General features: G+C 35.6%; 4 protein-coding genes across 4 annotated transcripts in view; 3 read left to right on the top strand and 1 right to left on the bottom strand.

Moving 5' to 3' along the window:
• LOC104787278 overlaps window positions 1-211 on the top strand; it is a gene marked incomplete in the record, with an annotated part of 2,220 nt that extends 2,009 nt beyond the window's left edge. The window contains 1 exon segment of the mRNA XM_010512819.2: window positions 42-211.
• Window positions 1,966-3,685, bottom strand: LOC104787277 (extensin-2-like; the record flags this gene model as incomplete). Its single annotated transcript, XM_010512818.2, is given in 2 exon segments — window positions 1,966-2,897; window positions 3,127-3,685. Coding segments are annotated over 2 exon segments (1,404 nt in total), but the record flags the coding sequence as incomplete, so codon positions are not given.
• LOC104787276 (uncharacterized protein At1g65710-like) lies at window positions 11,259-12,845 on the top strand. The gene has a single exon (XM_010512817.2). The coding sequence runs from the start codon at window positions 11,340-11,342 to the stop codon at window positions 12,747-12,749; it is 1,410 nt and encodes a 469-aa protein (XP_010511119.1). The 5' UTR covers window positions 11,259-11,339; the 3' UTR covers window positions 12,750-12,845.
• Window positions 13,241-15,360, top strand: LOC104787275 (sm-like protein LSM8). The gene is made up of 6 exons (XM_010512816.2): window positions 13,241-13,355; window positions 13,622-13,684; window positions 13,798-13,838; window positions 13,928-14,002; window positions 15,126-15,178; window positions 15,270-15,360. Exons 2-6 carry the CDS (start codon window positions 13,648-13,650, stop codon window positions 15,358-15,360), a joined length of 297 nt encoding a protein of 98 aa, XP_010511118.1. The 5' UTR covers window positions 13,241-13,355; window positions 13,622-13,647.

Below are 15,367 nucleotides of genomic sequence, written 5' to 3'. Positions count from 1 at the left end.
AAAAAAAAAAAAAAAAAGCAGTAGAACAACAAAATTCCTTTTGTGAATTCAGTTTCTGCATATTATCATGATTTACGTTTGTTTGTTGCTTATCCTATGTTGCGTTTACGATTTGTTATCCAATCTAAAACTTAATATACTCTTTAAGTGTTATTGCTTTACGATTTGTAGTGGCTGTTTGTTATATAAAGTGTGATTATGATGTTTCCTATTGGTTTTTGATTCATTATCTTTGACACTGACCAATTTGACTAGTTTAGGAACCAAGGTCGAGAAGTCGGTTTCGTGTTGTCTTTCTGACTTGCTAGATCATAACTTGGTCGCAGGATATGTGTGTATGACCTCGGTTTTTGGTTTCAAGGATTGTAAACTCTTGGTAGTGTTTAGGTTAGGGGCTAATGGTGTGTGTGATCATTAAAGGAATAAAGAACTTAAGTAGGTCGCAGGATATGTTTATGGTTCTCTTGTACTCCAGTCTTATTGTTTAACCGTTTAACAGCTTTGAAGCATTAGTACAATATGGTGGTGCCTAGTTTCTAGTGCTTATTGTCTGTCATCTTTGTGTATGTCTATTGTTTAAAGCTTGGTGTTTTGGATGAGGAGAAACGATTTTAGGTACCTTGTTTTCTATCTGGTCTATAAACTTCTGGTTTCTGGTTTGGCACTAGTATAGCGGTGATTTGCCTGTAATTTTCTTTTGTTTTGCTCTGTTTGTTTTTTCTTACTAACTTTTTATATTACGATTTTGATTTGAGCTTGTTTCGTGTATGTCAAAAGTCAAAGCCCCTATTTTGTATAGATTTTTTGTTCCTTTCTTTTTGGGCATCACAAATGGTGCAAGAACACTTGCTTTCAACCTATACTCTTTTCTTATCTTTTCATTAAAAGCTAGTGACACGATTTGATTACGTGAACAAAGTTTGATTCACTTCTACCTTTCCCCCCAATCTTGGTCCAAGGCAAAATTCGTTTGAATGTGTTGCGGCACTGTACCTAGCTCAAAAAAGATTGACAATGCTTGATACATGCCTCACGGCTTGCCCTCGGGTAACCCTGCTAACACAAACATCTATTAAACTACTTACATCCCTTTTAGAAAACAGAGCATGTAATACTTATAACTTAAAAGGAGTTGGTCTATATATGAATGCAGAAATATGACAAACTGTTTGAGAATAACGCGAAAGCAGAGAGCTTTTTACCTTTAATTGAAAGTTCTTCGAGCTAAAGAATGTCTAGAAGTTGTGTACAGAAGCAAAGGCAACGGTACACCTAGTTGAGAGCTTACATCTTTTTTTTTTTTTTACAGTAGAACTCTTGCTCTTAATGTGAAATTAAGACGATTTCATGGTTCTTTTGAGATGATGGGAATCTTATAAAACGGCCATAGTTTTTTTACTCATTAATTTACTAATAAACTAAGATATACTTGCTCTGGTCAATTGATCAGTGTCAAAGAACCTCTTAGAAGGTAAAACAAGAATGGATATTGATCGAGTTTAATCTGATTATATAGATTTGAAAGTTTATGTCGAGTTAGGTATAAAACAGCTTAGGGCCGACCAAGATCTGTGCAAAGCAACTTGAGCCTGAAGTGTAGTCTCTTAAAGTTGTCCCGGAAAAATCAGATTTTGCATTTAGATGAAAATTAAAACCTGATTTTGTTGCAAACAAACTCTTCATTTCATAAAGTTGGATCTAAGCAAAATAAAATTCTATGCACAACAAATATGTTACGACCCAATTTTGGCAATCCGAGCTGAGGAAACTAAGATGAAAGCGTGAAAAGGAGATGAGTAGACCTATTGAAGTAGAAGCGAAGTGGTTCGTCTTGAGAGAATCGTTGTCGTTGGGTGAAATATGACGATCCTTATTTGGTTCACTTCTTGATCTCCTCTTACACCTTTTGCATAAGAAGTTGTTTTGCATAGAACTTACTTAATAATGGGGAATTTTGGTTAAAACTTGGTGAGTGTAGTATTGTATGGGAGGTGGGGGCGAGGCGTAGATGTAGACTGGAGTAGGAGGAGATTTTACAGGAGGTGGTGGAGAGTTGTAGTAATATGGTGGTGGTGGAGATTTGACTGGTGGGGGCGGTGAATGGTAGTAGTATGGTGGTGGTGGAGATTTCACAGGAGGAGGTGGAGAATGGTAATAATAAGGTGGAGGAGGAGACTTCAGCGGAGGAGGTGGCGAGTGATAATAATAGGGTGGTGGTGGAGGTGAGTGGTAGTAATACGGTGGACGAGAATGAGTTGGTGGTGGTGGAGACTTGTAGACATATTTGGGAGTATGTGGCGGTGGGGACTTATATACATATATAGGCGTTGGTGGTGGCGGAGACTTATATACATATATAGGCGTTGGTTGTGGCGGAGACTTATATACATATATAGGCGTTGGTGGTGGCGGTGACTTGTAAACATATGTTGGGGTTGGTGGTGGCGGAGACTTGTAGACGTAAAGCGGAGTTGGAGGAGGTGGTGACTTGTAAACATAAGTGGGAGTAGGCGGTGGTGGTGATTTGTAGATGTAAGTCGGAGCTGGAGGCGGTGGTGACTTGTAGTAGTAAGGTGGGTGGTAAGGAGCTAGTTTATGACATTCCTCATAAGGCTTCTTAGGTGCATAAGCAAAGGACTTAGCGTAAAGCACAACTTCGTACTTAGTCTTTGATTTCACATGAAGCTTAGCTCCTTTGTTACCCAAACGGTAACTTGTCGGAATATTACACGGTGAGCCCTTCGGTGGCGCGTGAAGTTTGGCCGTGCATACCTTACCGCCGTATTTGCGGTAGTTGTATCCTTCTACGGTGATTGCGTATTTACCGTTGATCTTTGTCTTTCCGAACGCTTTGACCGTTTTGTCTCCTGCTTTACATGTCACCTCCACAACAGCGCCTACGTCGTGACAAAATATAATTACATAATTTTTTCGCAAGTTACTATTTAATATTAATATTAATAACGAATTGTTGTAGTAATCGTTTTCATTTCTCGGCCAACGATATGGTAACCAGGTAACTTATGTATAGTGCAAATATTATATAAACTGTTAGTATTGATTCAGATTGTATTATAATTATATAGACTTGATGTCAAGTAAAAAAATTGATTTGTAAAGTTTTACCTTTGAGATGCTTCTTGTCATGTGACTTTTTAGGGTGAGTCCAGTCGTAGCATCTATAGCAGTAAACTTTACCAACGACTTTGAAAACGAGTGGTTTGGGATGTGGGTGAGATTGGGGATGAGGGTATGATACCGGAGGCGGAGGAGATGTGTAGTAGTAAGGTGGAGAGTAGATTTTTGGTGGTGGTGGAGGTGATTTGTAATAGTATGGTGGTGGTGGAGATTTTACCGGGGGTGGTGGGGAGTTGTAGTAGTAAGGAGGTTGAGGGGATTTCACTGGAGGAGGAGGAGAGTTGTAATAGTACGGTGGAGGTGGAGACTTCACCGGAGGGGGTGGAGATTTGTATACATAAGGTGGTGGAGGAGAACTGTAGTAATAAGGTTCTGTTGCCAATGTCAAACCCACAAATAATGCCATAACAGCAACTACAAAATGAGTCGGGCCGGCATGACTCCATGCCGGAGTTGCCATTGCTTTTACCGAAAAGTCTCACAGGTGACTAATTACTTCTTCAATAGAGAATGTTTTAGAAGATATGGTTTGTGTTTTTGCATGGAAAATGGTCTCTTTATATAATCCAACTGGTTGTCTGAGGTGTGCTTCATTTACTTAGAAAAAACGATTCAAAATTTTATTATTAGCTGGCAATTATCATTTGTTTTTTAAAATGTTATACTTTTATGGAGAACTTGTTTTATAGAGAACTTGTTTGGAAAACTAATCTTCAACCACGCCCAATTGAAAACTCCAAAATTTGATATGATTATTTATACACTTTCATTAAATCCTACTTACTATTTAGTATAATATAGTGATAGTTAGCTTGCTTCTTAATATATGTTAATTAGGCCTAATGTTAATCAATAATCACAATGACGTACACATAGTTTCGGACACGATATAAGTTTAATTTAACGGGATTCAAAAAAGAAAAAGAAATTTAACAGTATATCAGATAGAAACTTCATCATGTTTCGTGAACAAGATCAAAAGAAGAAATCGAGTTAAGTTACAAAATTATCGAATACCTTAAGTAGAAAGGTTAAAAAATAAAGCAATAAGGTCATAAATTACTGAAGTCCAATATGTATGCTAAAAATTATGAAAGCAAATAATGATCACTAGCTAGGCAAGCTTGTCTCTGAAAGATGAAACCGAGTTATACAAAATTAATAATTACATCGATTCGAGCAAAGTACGAAAAATCTGGGGGGATTAAAATTTCATTATGTAAATACAAATAAAGTGAAATTTTAGCCTGTGGGGTGGAACAAAGCGAAATTGCATCTTTTCCTGGTCATTATTTGAGGAAGGTTTTGTTTCAGAAACAGACAAAGATATAAAATAGAGAAATAACCATGCCTTTAATTAAATGATATAACATGCAATTAGTTGTAGTAAATTTGTATAAATAAATAGTTGTACTCCAAATTGTTTTGTTATACAAAACCCATATTTATTTAGTTAGTATAAAACTATAAATTACATTAATCTAGTTGACAAGAAAAAAGCCAAAATCATTATTTCGTGGGTAAAAATGCACTCTTGCCCCCCACCTCTTTCATCATAATTGCCTAACTTGATTTCAAATTTAAATGTGTTTTTTCAAGGCTTTGTACAATCTGGTCACTTGTAGTTGTAGTCTCGAGCCTACCCTTCAACATATATTTTTACCCTCTAATTGTTAGGCCATCCGCAATGGGGAACACGGTGTGTTCTTAGCCCATTAAAATTATAAATATAATGAAAAGTGGCATAAGAACATGTTGTCCAGTTCTTGATGTAGAACTGATCTAGGCTCAGTTCTAAGCTGACGTGACAAGCTGTGATTGGATACAATTTTTTGCAAACAATTTTTCACAAATTAAAAGAGGATTTGATTTAAACTATGTATTAATTAAATAAAATGTTTGTTTGTTTTAATTAAGTAATATGTTTGTTTGTTTTTTTTTTAATCTTTAATATTTTTCTTGTTTCATAAAAATTTGGTATTGTATTTTGAATTTTAGTACAAATTTTATAAGTTTGCAATTTAAATGTTATTTTTACAGTTTTTATAAATGTAATATGTTTAAGAATATTATATTATTAAATCTTATGATCTTAAACATGTTCTCCCAATAATTAACTTTTTAACAATAAATCTTAACTACTGATCTTAGATTATTTTCATAATATTTTTACTCTAAGAACATCCTAAAGTGTTCCCCATTGCGGATGTCCTTACACAGTGAATGTAACGAAGTCAAACAACTCAATCATTTGGCTACGTAACTAAGTACTATTTAAGATCAATCAACAAAACTTCAACTTGAATAGTTTTTCAGAAACCAAATGTTCAAATACGCACTTCGCATATATACTATTTTTTTTAGTTAGGTGTTAACTTTTTAATAAATGGAGTCAAATTACCCAAAGAGTTGGAAAAAGTTTCACCGACATGGTTTAAAACGCGATAAAATAGTGTAACCCAAAATACCAATAAGGTATAACGATAACCACAATGTTTAAATACGAAAATTCAAATCAATGTTTTTTACATGAGCCGGTTACTTTCACATGTTGAGTACCTTTTGTTACAAAGGTAGGAGAAATTGCCTCCGCAAATGTAACATTCATTTTGATTTTGTAATTTTATTGACACTAAAATTATTTTGAAGTACTCGACATGTCATCTGCCCTATAAACTAATTTACTTTTGGATCTATACACTAATACAGATGTTGATTTGATTGGTCCAAATTTATTCCAATGACACGAGAAATTTGTCCAAAATATAATTTTATTATAAAGTAATAAATAAATCTAACACAGTAATAAAATTAATACATCAACGAAGTCTAATTAAGTTCTTCATGTGGCTACAAGAATTAAGTTAAATTAAAAGGAGAATTTGTGAGCTTTTCTCTCTCTTTCACTCTCTCAATTTTTAAGAGAGAAAAGTTTCTTTAAATGAAATATTCGGCTTGTATTGGTTTTCTTAGTTACGGTGGTCGGCTTTTGGCTCTGCCATGCATTGACTTTCTATTCAACGATGTTTGGCTTATGATTCTGACATGTGTTAGCTTTCTATGCAATGATGTCCGGCTTATGGCTTTGAATACGTTGGCTTTTATGTGACCGTGTCCAGTTTGTGTCTGCCTACAATGGCTTCCTCATCGTCGATGGCTTTCATGTGGTCTCTCACCAATCATCTCTCCGGCGAGTTCCCACTACTATTTCTCTGGTTTATGATGTAGATCTAATTTCTTGAAGATCGAAAAATTGCTGATTTAAGACGAAGATGAAAAAGAATTGCTAAAGGTGGAGTCATATTCTCAACAAATTGGAATTTACCTTTTTTTTGGACGTATATCGAAATTTCCTTGTGCAATTTTGGTTGGAATTGAAGTTTTCTGGTGCTACGTTTGTCTGCTGGTGATCAGAGACTCCAACTTCTTCGACTTTCCACATGTCATTCATCATGTTTCTCTCTTGCCAGTTCTTTGTTACAATGCTTACTCTTTAGTCTTTAAGGAAGGATTTATTATTTGGGCATGTGGGCTTTTGTTTTATTTGGCTTTTTTAGGCTTGTTTATTTTGGTTTAATGTTGGCCTCTTATACTTGGTTTGTAATCTTGACCTGTTATATTTGGCTTTGTATTATTAATAAAACACTCTTGGGAAAAAAAAATTAAGTCATCTATTAGAAAAATGACGTCATACACTTGGCCAATATCTTTATTATCTTTCAATATTTTTTCTTAATTTATATAAAAAATCCAGATTCGATTTGTCTCTTAATTTATCTTTCTCGCAACTTTAACTTCATTTAATTTTGCTTACAAAATAATCTCTCGTAGTGCCAGTGTTGGAACTCTTCGATTTCCATGTGTTTGGATGTATATTATCCGAAATATCCTGGATCAATATTTTTGAATGATTGGTGTTAGAGTTCTATCTGACTTATGTATCATACCTAAAATAAGAATGTTAAGGTAGCCATTTACAAATTTATACTTGTCCTTTCTTTATGGTATTTACTATTTATATCTTGAGGTTTTTATGCATTTTTAAACCATCAATATTTTAGTAATTGTTGTCTTTGTAAATGATACTAGTATTAAATGATAAGACTCAAATTTGGTTTGATTTATTGTAGGATTTAGGAAATATGGAAATATCTCATATCCAACCAATATTTTTTAAGAAGTTGGTTCCATTTTTTTTTTAACTTTGCTAAGTTAAATACATTTACATATATACAATTTATATTTTTTTTGCTTCCATCAATAAAAATCCAAAATTTTTTTTACTCAAATAGTACTTATATTGATTTAAACTTGGTCAATACAAATTTGTTCTTGTAGCCATTTTGGCATCATTATAGAATCAGCATAAAACACTCTATCAATACAGCCAAATTGTGCTAACAAATGAACTACTTTATTACATTCTCTTCTTGTAAAAATAAACTTTACAGAAAGAAATTTTGTAGCCCAATACTATATATCTTGAAGAAGATTTATTAGAGTTCTATTTCGTGATCGCCCATATGCCAAGTTAATGAGAACTTCACAGTCACCTTCAAACACAGCTGATGTATAACCTCGAATCCAAGTTTTTTGAAGAGTAACAACCAATGATTTTGCTTCTGCTTCCAATGGCGAAGACGTATAGGTAAATTTTGTTGATGCCCAAGCTAATGGTGAACCAAAACAGTCACGGATTATCCAACCTTCAGTTGCTTCATGGTGTAAATTGCTGAAGCCTGCATCAAAATTACATTCACAATTTGGGTAGATGGAGCTCCATCCGTATGCCTCAGATCTTGTTCGTTGAGGTTGTAGATTATCAGTTTTCTGTATAATATCAAACCATTCTTTTGTTTCATCGTTGGACTGTAAAACTGTCTTAGAAGCACTTTCTTTGAAACTAATAAACACGAAATTGTTTTGTGCCTTCCAAATACGCAAAAGTAGTCAAAAAAGTAACATTGTTTCATTGTCTATGTTTGCAGTGTTGACTGTAGATGTGATGATATTTGAAATATTCTCCTCAGGATCATTACACTACANCACTACAACAAATATGTACATTGATAGCAGACGGATATAGCTCATTTTCCGTCACTGCTATGAAAGATGAGATTTTTTTTCGCTTACTTTTTAATAGCATCTTATTAACGCTATGATAGGAAAATTATGTAGCGGGAAACAAAAGTGACTTTTGTCCGCCAATACTTAGTGAAATTATTCACTTAATCGCCAAATAAAAAAAAAAACCAAAAACTCGACACACTCTCTCTCTCTCTCGTTACAACCTAAGCTCGCTACACTCGATTTATTCTTCTAAATTCTCTTTGTGTGTNCTCAGCTGCAAGAGTAACATATTCTTACTTCTTTTCATATCAGCTAAGTGATTCTTCTTAGTGTCGTTTATGATTCTTAGTTGCTCATGAAATTGTTGCAGAGTGTAAACAAAAGAGCACATCCTAAGTGTGTGTTTGTTGATTGGTCTGACATTGATGAAAATGTTGGTGAGGGTCGGATTCTTTCTTCTGATCCGGATGACATAGTGAATGACTGTCGTCTTGGCCCTTATGATCTCAAAGTGTTAGTTGAAGCTGCATATAAACCAGATGCATTTCTATGGAGACCTGCACAAAAGATCTTTCATATGAAAGAAGCTGTTGGACATATAATCGCATGGCCAACTGATAAGTGTAGACTGGTAGACAACAACATCCAAATGGAAGACATTGCCCCTATGGTATTTATAATTTCTAGCAATGTGTTAGCAATGTATTACCCCTGTCTATAATGCTAATTAATTATATTGGATTTGTTTACTGATTGTGTTTAACAGGGTATACAAGGAAACAAATGTAAACTATTGGATTTGTCTAAGGGTGACGTCATTGTTGCTGAGGGGCGTTGGGAGACACAAGAACCAAGTGCGTTGGTTAACGGAATTCCTCTTGGACCAAAAGCAGTTAAAGTATTTGTGGATTCAGTAAAGCAGCCTGATACATCACTATGGAGACCTACAGCTGAAATGTCATTTCTTGAGGACTGTTTGATGGCTTACGTATCTTGGCCCCTGAGTAAGGTTGATTTTGAAAATCCCTCAACTCCAACTGGTCAGAATGCTACATCACATGCTTCTTTGTCTGCATCAAAGGCCAAGTCTGCAGCCACAGCTTCTAAGTCTGCTACAGAGTCCAAAACTTCAGCAACAGCTTCAAAGGCTGCATCGCAGGCCAAATCTGCATCTATGTCTTCTAAGTCTGCATCTGGTTCTGAGTCTCCTGTTGATGATGCAACGGGTCCAATATCACCAATAAAGAATACTTTACCATCACAGTCTCCTCTCAGGAAGTCTCCAGTAAGTGTTTTCATATGTTATGAAGTTGTTTTTGTTAATTATATGATGACTGATGGTTTATATTGTAAACATGGCAGCGCATTAATAAAGTTATTTCCAAGGAGAATAAGAAGTGCAAGTTGATGGATTTAACTGAAAAGAATAGGGTTGTGGCTGAAGGACGATGGGGAACAAATGATCCAGAACATAAGGTTCACTTTACTCGCTTGGGTTCTAATGCAGTTAAAGTGTGGATAGATGTTGTGAAGGTGAAAAATGTAAAAGTTTGGAGGCCATCCGATGAAATAGAGATTATTGAAGATGCACTTAGCTCCTGCATTGCTTGGCCAGAGAACAAGGTCATTATGTCTTAAACTGATGGTTTTATTGTGTAATGTTAAGTACTTGAGATTGCTTGTTTATTTTGGATGTTCTTGAGACTTTGATGGTAAACTGATGTTCTTGAGACTTTTGTTATGTATTTTGGATCTGAGACGTTTATTAATCAGATTTTATGAGATTTTATAAAACAGGTTATGTGTGCTATAATCACATATCAGAAAATGCTATAAAAGTACAGGTAAACGTTATGATAAAAGAATATACCATAGCACAGTAAACAAGATAAAACAGCATTTCGCAACAGCTATATTAGATATGTATAACATAGCACGAAAAATTAAATATTGTATAAATTTTTGCAAAATTATAATCTTGATAATACAGCAGTTTATTAGAGCTATGCTATAAAACTATAACATAGCACGAAAAAACAAATGTTGTATAAATTTTTTCAAAATTATGATCTTGATAATATAGCAATTTCTTAAAGCTATGTTATAAAAATATAACATAGCATACGTAATTAGTGCTATTGTATATGGGGTACATATAATAACAGTGCCCTAAAACAGCGCTCATGAAAACGCTATCAAAGGCCTATGATAGCGTTTTTCTCTGGTTAACAATGTGCATATTTGTTGTAGTGTTATGATTTATTGTTTCATCTGTTTGTCGACATCGGGGCAAATAACATCTAATTGCATATCCCCTGATCTTAATCTTGTTATAGTGGGTAGAGCTCGAGAAATAGTACGCCAAAGAAAATGTTTTATCTTTGGTATAACTTTTAAATTCCAAATTTTATTTTTGAGCTCAATCTATCCATAAGGTTTATTAGGACAAATGTCACATGAGAGTGGATCACGTGTTAACAGCCAGTAGCCCGACTTGACAGTGTAGTCTCCATAAGTGCTATAATTCCAGATAAGTTTATTTGATTGTTCTTCCTTAGCAAGATAGATATGTTGAATCTGTTCAAGATCTTTTTGCAGCAAAAAAATCCGAGTTATGTTTTCAGTGACATTACGTATAATAATTGTGAACAAAAATGCTTTTGGGTAACCAACCTGACAAAACCGTCAAACATGCAAAATAGCCGTTGGAACTCTAAACCTTATATAAAAAACTGAAGAAACCCCAAATTGCTTCGAAAAAAAGGAGAGAAGGCTCAGATAATAATATAATACGACATTGACTGCAGTGTACAACGGCTTCAAAATGACTCTCTCACTGTTCTGTCCTTGTTAAAATTGAATAATTTCAGTTTGATCCCAATCTTCTTAATAAGTTACAATCTCACGCCCACATTGAGAAAATAAAGGGGCTAATTCGAATATTCTCTGAAATAAAAGGATCTGTCTCTGTCACAAATCGCATTACCAAATTTAATAATATTCTCAGAATTTGAAGTTTTAAAATTTTCTTTCGTCTTTTTACACAAAGACATTCCCCTAAAATCTCTCTTGATCTTGACTCACTTCTACTTCAAACTTCTCTGTTCTTTCCAAACTCTTTGAGAGCACAAATGGGTTGCTGTCTTAGCAAAAAACCTTCTCCTTCCTCTAATGTCACCTCCTCTACTATTATTAGATCCCCAGATCCCATCAAACCCAAGATTGAGCCAATAGAAGAAACAAAACCCAAATCTCAGAAACTGAATCAAGAAGAAGAAGAAGAAGAAGAAGAAGAAGAAGTTCCAAAAAAAGAAGCTTTGGTGATAAAACACAGAAGAAGCCATGAAGAGAGATCCAAGAAGACAGATTCAGATAAAGACTCTCAAGTTTCGTCTCCTGTAGCTGCTGAGAAACAGAAACCGAACTCTACAACACCTGTCGTGAGGATCTCGAGCTGTACTAAAGAAGAAGTCGATGCTATATTAATACAATGTGGGAAGCTGAGTAGAAGCAACTCTGCTGCTAAAACAAGAAGATACTCTGGTTCAAAGAGAAGTTTTGATTTTGACCAAAACGGCGGCGATGCTGCGGCGGAGGAGGTGGTAGAGGCTGAGATGCAGACTCACCGGAATCGTCACCGTGGAGTTGAGAGAGTGAACGGTTCGCCACGGGAACGGAGAAGACGAACTCCAAGTAGAGAAAGGGATGATTCTAAGAGTTATCGATCCGGAAGCAGAGAAAGAGGAAACAACGGCGGTGGTAGCAGGCGAGTGAGTAGATCTCCGGCGAAACGATCGGAGTTTCCAAATGTTAACAACAATAGACCGGGAAAGTTTGTTACGATTCCGGCGACTGATAAGAGCAACAACGTAGAGCCGTCGGTTAAACGGGTAACGGTTAAGAGAAACATCGGAGACGCTTGTAGAATCGCAGCGTCTCCGAGATCAAAGTCTCCGGCAAGAACGGGTCCCTCGCTGAGCCGGAGCAATTCAAGAAAGGCGGAACAATCGCCGTATAGACGAAATCCATTAGGAGAGATTGATCAAAACTCATCAAGAATCGGATCTTGTAACAACACCAAGAAGACGGTAGAGTCTCTGAAACCTAATCCAAGAACTAGTAGAGCTGCAAGCCCGAGTAGTCGTGCCGCTGTTGTAGAAGTAGCGATAGCGAAACCTCCTCAAGTTGTGTTAAACAGAAGCAGATCGTTGAGGAAATCTCGAGATTTCGATTTGGTATCGAACGAAGATAACAATTACACAGCATTGTTGTTGAAAGATATTCAGAATTTTCATGGGAAGAGTGTTGTTGAAGACAACTCGGTTTCGTTGTTGCCGTTATGTGTTACTAAAGCTTGTTCCATTGTTGAAGCAGTGGCTGATCTTAACTCTATGGCTAACAGCAACTCTGATTCGAGCCGGTTTAGATTCACATCGACGGCTAAGAAAGCGGATTTGATGGAACCGAGTTTTGACAAGTATGTGACTGTGAAGAGAGGCGGTTCGTTGGAGGAATCATCAGGCAGCAACAATGTTACATGACTCTTCTTTAGGCAATAATGACACAAACTCGTGTTGTTGTGGTTTTATGTTTAATTAGGAGACATTGTTGTTTATTTGGTTTATTGTGTATTCACTTTGCTCATTTCAATGAATTTTTTTTTTTTTTTTTTTTCTCTTCTTGTTATGGCAATTTTAGAGAGGTTAATGGTTAAATGGTCCGGTTCGGGTCAGAAATTTTGGTTTGGAAAAAAACTTGATGAGTTAAACCAAATAATTTTTGGTTTAGTTTGAATCCACTTCTCAATTTAATCTTCTCTTCTTCAGGTTATGACAATTTTGTGGAGTAACTAATAATAACTAATAACTAATAACATAATTTTTGAGTGGGTTGAACCGGTTTGGTTCGGGTCGAGACTCTCTGAATTTCGGTGTAGGAAAAAATTGTCGAATTAAACCGGATAAAATGTTGGTTCGGTTAGATTGTTGGTTTGAGCAATTTCTTAAACCTATACATCTAATTCGAAGGCAAACAAACACACAGCCGAGCCCGAGGAGTTCTCTGAAAGCAGTGCGAAGGTTTTTTTAGGGCTTTACGAATCAGAAAGCTCTGCTAAGCAACTGCGTTTTGATTCGGAAGCAGTAAAGGTTAGAGCTTTCTTCTATCTATCGTCTTCCTCATTTTTGAATACCTTGAAACCCTTCGATGTAATAATTCCCAGGAACCGGAACCAATTTTACATTTGGTTATTCTCTGATTTGGGTCGAATTACGCTGGGTTGATCTCTTGTTTCTCTTAATTCTGGGTTCATGTCAAACTTGGTGATAGAATCTATATGACTCTGTTTGTTATCTATAATGCCCACCACCTGTTCGATGAAATTCCTAGTCTAATATTTTAGAAACCCTTTCAGGTCATATTGTTCTCTGGACTCTTAGTATGGCGACAGCCACTGGTCTCGAGTCTCTTGTTGATCGTAAGTTGCCTTTTTTATCTTTTTTCTTCCAGTAAGCAACATTCTAGATTGATGTAGTGATGCGTTATCGCATGAATTGTACAAAAGTATTTATCTTTTGGTTGGTGTTGCAGAGATGATTTCGGTGATTACAAATGATGGACGCAACATTGTGGTATGTTTATTTTCTCTACTTGTGTGTTATATGCTTTGTCACTCGAAATATATAAGCAAAGAGAGCAATGCGGATGTTTTAATTTTCAGGGAGTTCTTAAAGGTTTCGACCAAGCTACAAATATAATCCTTGATGAATCTCATGAACGTGTGTTTTCCACAAAGGTTAGGCTTCTGATTTCTGTTTTAAAAGTACCAAATTGAATGGCTGCAAATACTAGTTTCTGCAAGTATTGGCCAGTTTTTTTTTTTTTTATTATGACATTGTTCACCCCAATGTTTAATGGCTTGGATCTTTGAGTCGCTACATCTAATCTTACCGTGGAGTCATTTTCATGAGGTTTCTATTGATGTTGCAGAGCTCTTGATATCTCCATATTGTGTCTGTAGTGATCGTATTAGAATTAGAACAAGCGAGATGCAAGCTCACTAGGATGCTAATTTAACTTGTGTTCATTGTCAGAGCAATTTTCTTTGTCTGGACGTTTAATTGGTTGTACGTCCTTGCTAATAATGTACATTGAGTCATTGCTTGGTTTATTTTGTGTTGTGCCATCTATTGAGGAACAAACATACTCTTAACATTTAAGATTGGCTGGTCACTATAGTACTTTGAGTAGTGAGACGTGAGAGTGGATAAATAAATAATTGGCCTCTGAATGAAAGAATTTATATCAGATACCGTGGATATATTTACTACATGGTGCATACACTGAAATATATTTCGTACTATTAATTCATCAAATGTTATATGATTGAAATGAAGAAAATTGTGATTGCATTTAACTAAAGCTTTAGATACTTCTATGTGAGTCAAATCTTTACTGGCAGTGTGTAATTATGCATTACTTACTTTTGTTTACATAAAGATGCTTAAAGGTACAATTCCTTTCTGTTTTCTTGTGTGCACAAGAGTGTGTCCATGTCAATACTCGATTAGGCCAATGTTATTGGAAGGGATTAGTATTCGTCAGGGCCCATCCATGGATCTTTTTGGCTTTGGATATAGAGATGCTTCTGTTAAAATGATGGATACTTGGAGAAAACTCTTTTGGTTATACCTTATATGTTGTTTGTGTCTAAAACATGTTGCATCTTTAGTTTCTTATTATTGACTTCCATTAGTGTCTGGTGGATTCAAAATATGAACAAAGTCGCTTTTAAACCACCCTTAAGTTTTCCACTTAGCATCGAGACCTCTTACTATTTTTTTCACACACACTCTCTCTGTCTTCATCCGGGTAAGATCTTTTGATGTGTTAGTGGTTTACTTGTCTTGATATTTCAGGAAGGGGTACAACAGCATGTGTTGGGTTTGTACATTATCAGAGGCGACAACATGTAAATCTCATCCTCGTATTTTTCTTTTTCTTTCTTGGCCAAGCATAGGAAATAGTCTAACACTGCAACTGTTTTTATTTTATTTTATCAGAGGTGTTATTGGGGAGCTGGACGAGGAGCTTGATGCAAGTCTGGACTTATCAAAACTGAGAGCTCATCCTTTGAAACCCGTCGTGCATTGATTGAAAA

This window comes from Camelina sativa, chromosome 5 (genome assembly GCF_000633955.1).
Source record: "Camelina sativa cultivar DH55 chromosome 5, Cs, whole genome shotgun sequence".
NCBI lineage: Eukaryota > Viridiplantae > Streptophyta > Magnoliopsida > Brassicales > Brassicaceae > Camelina > Camelina sativa.
Note: the sequence above shows the minus strand (reverse complement) of the source record. Positions and strands in the feature narration are given on the sequence as shown.

Bases quoted from the DNA above. Each gene is read 5' to 3' on its own strand.
- LOC104787276 (XM_010512817.2), top strand. From the start codon at position 11,340: ATGGGTTGCTGTCTTAGCAAAAAACCTTCTCCTTCCTCTAATGTCACC.
- LOC104787275 (XM_010512816.2), top strand. From the start codon at position 13,648: ATGGCGACAGCCACTGGTCTCGAGTCTCTTGTTGATC. The intron at 13,685-13,797 runs GTAAGTTGCCTT...TTGGTGTTGCAG, and splicing joins TCTCGAGTCTCTTGTTGATC to AGATGATTTCGGTGATTACA. The intron at 14,003-15,125 runs GTTAGGCTTCTG...TTGATATTTCAG, and splicing joins AACGTGTGTTTTCCACAAAG to GAAGGGGTACAACAGCATGT.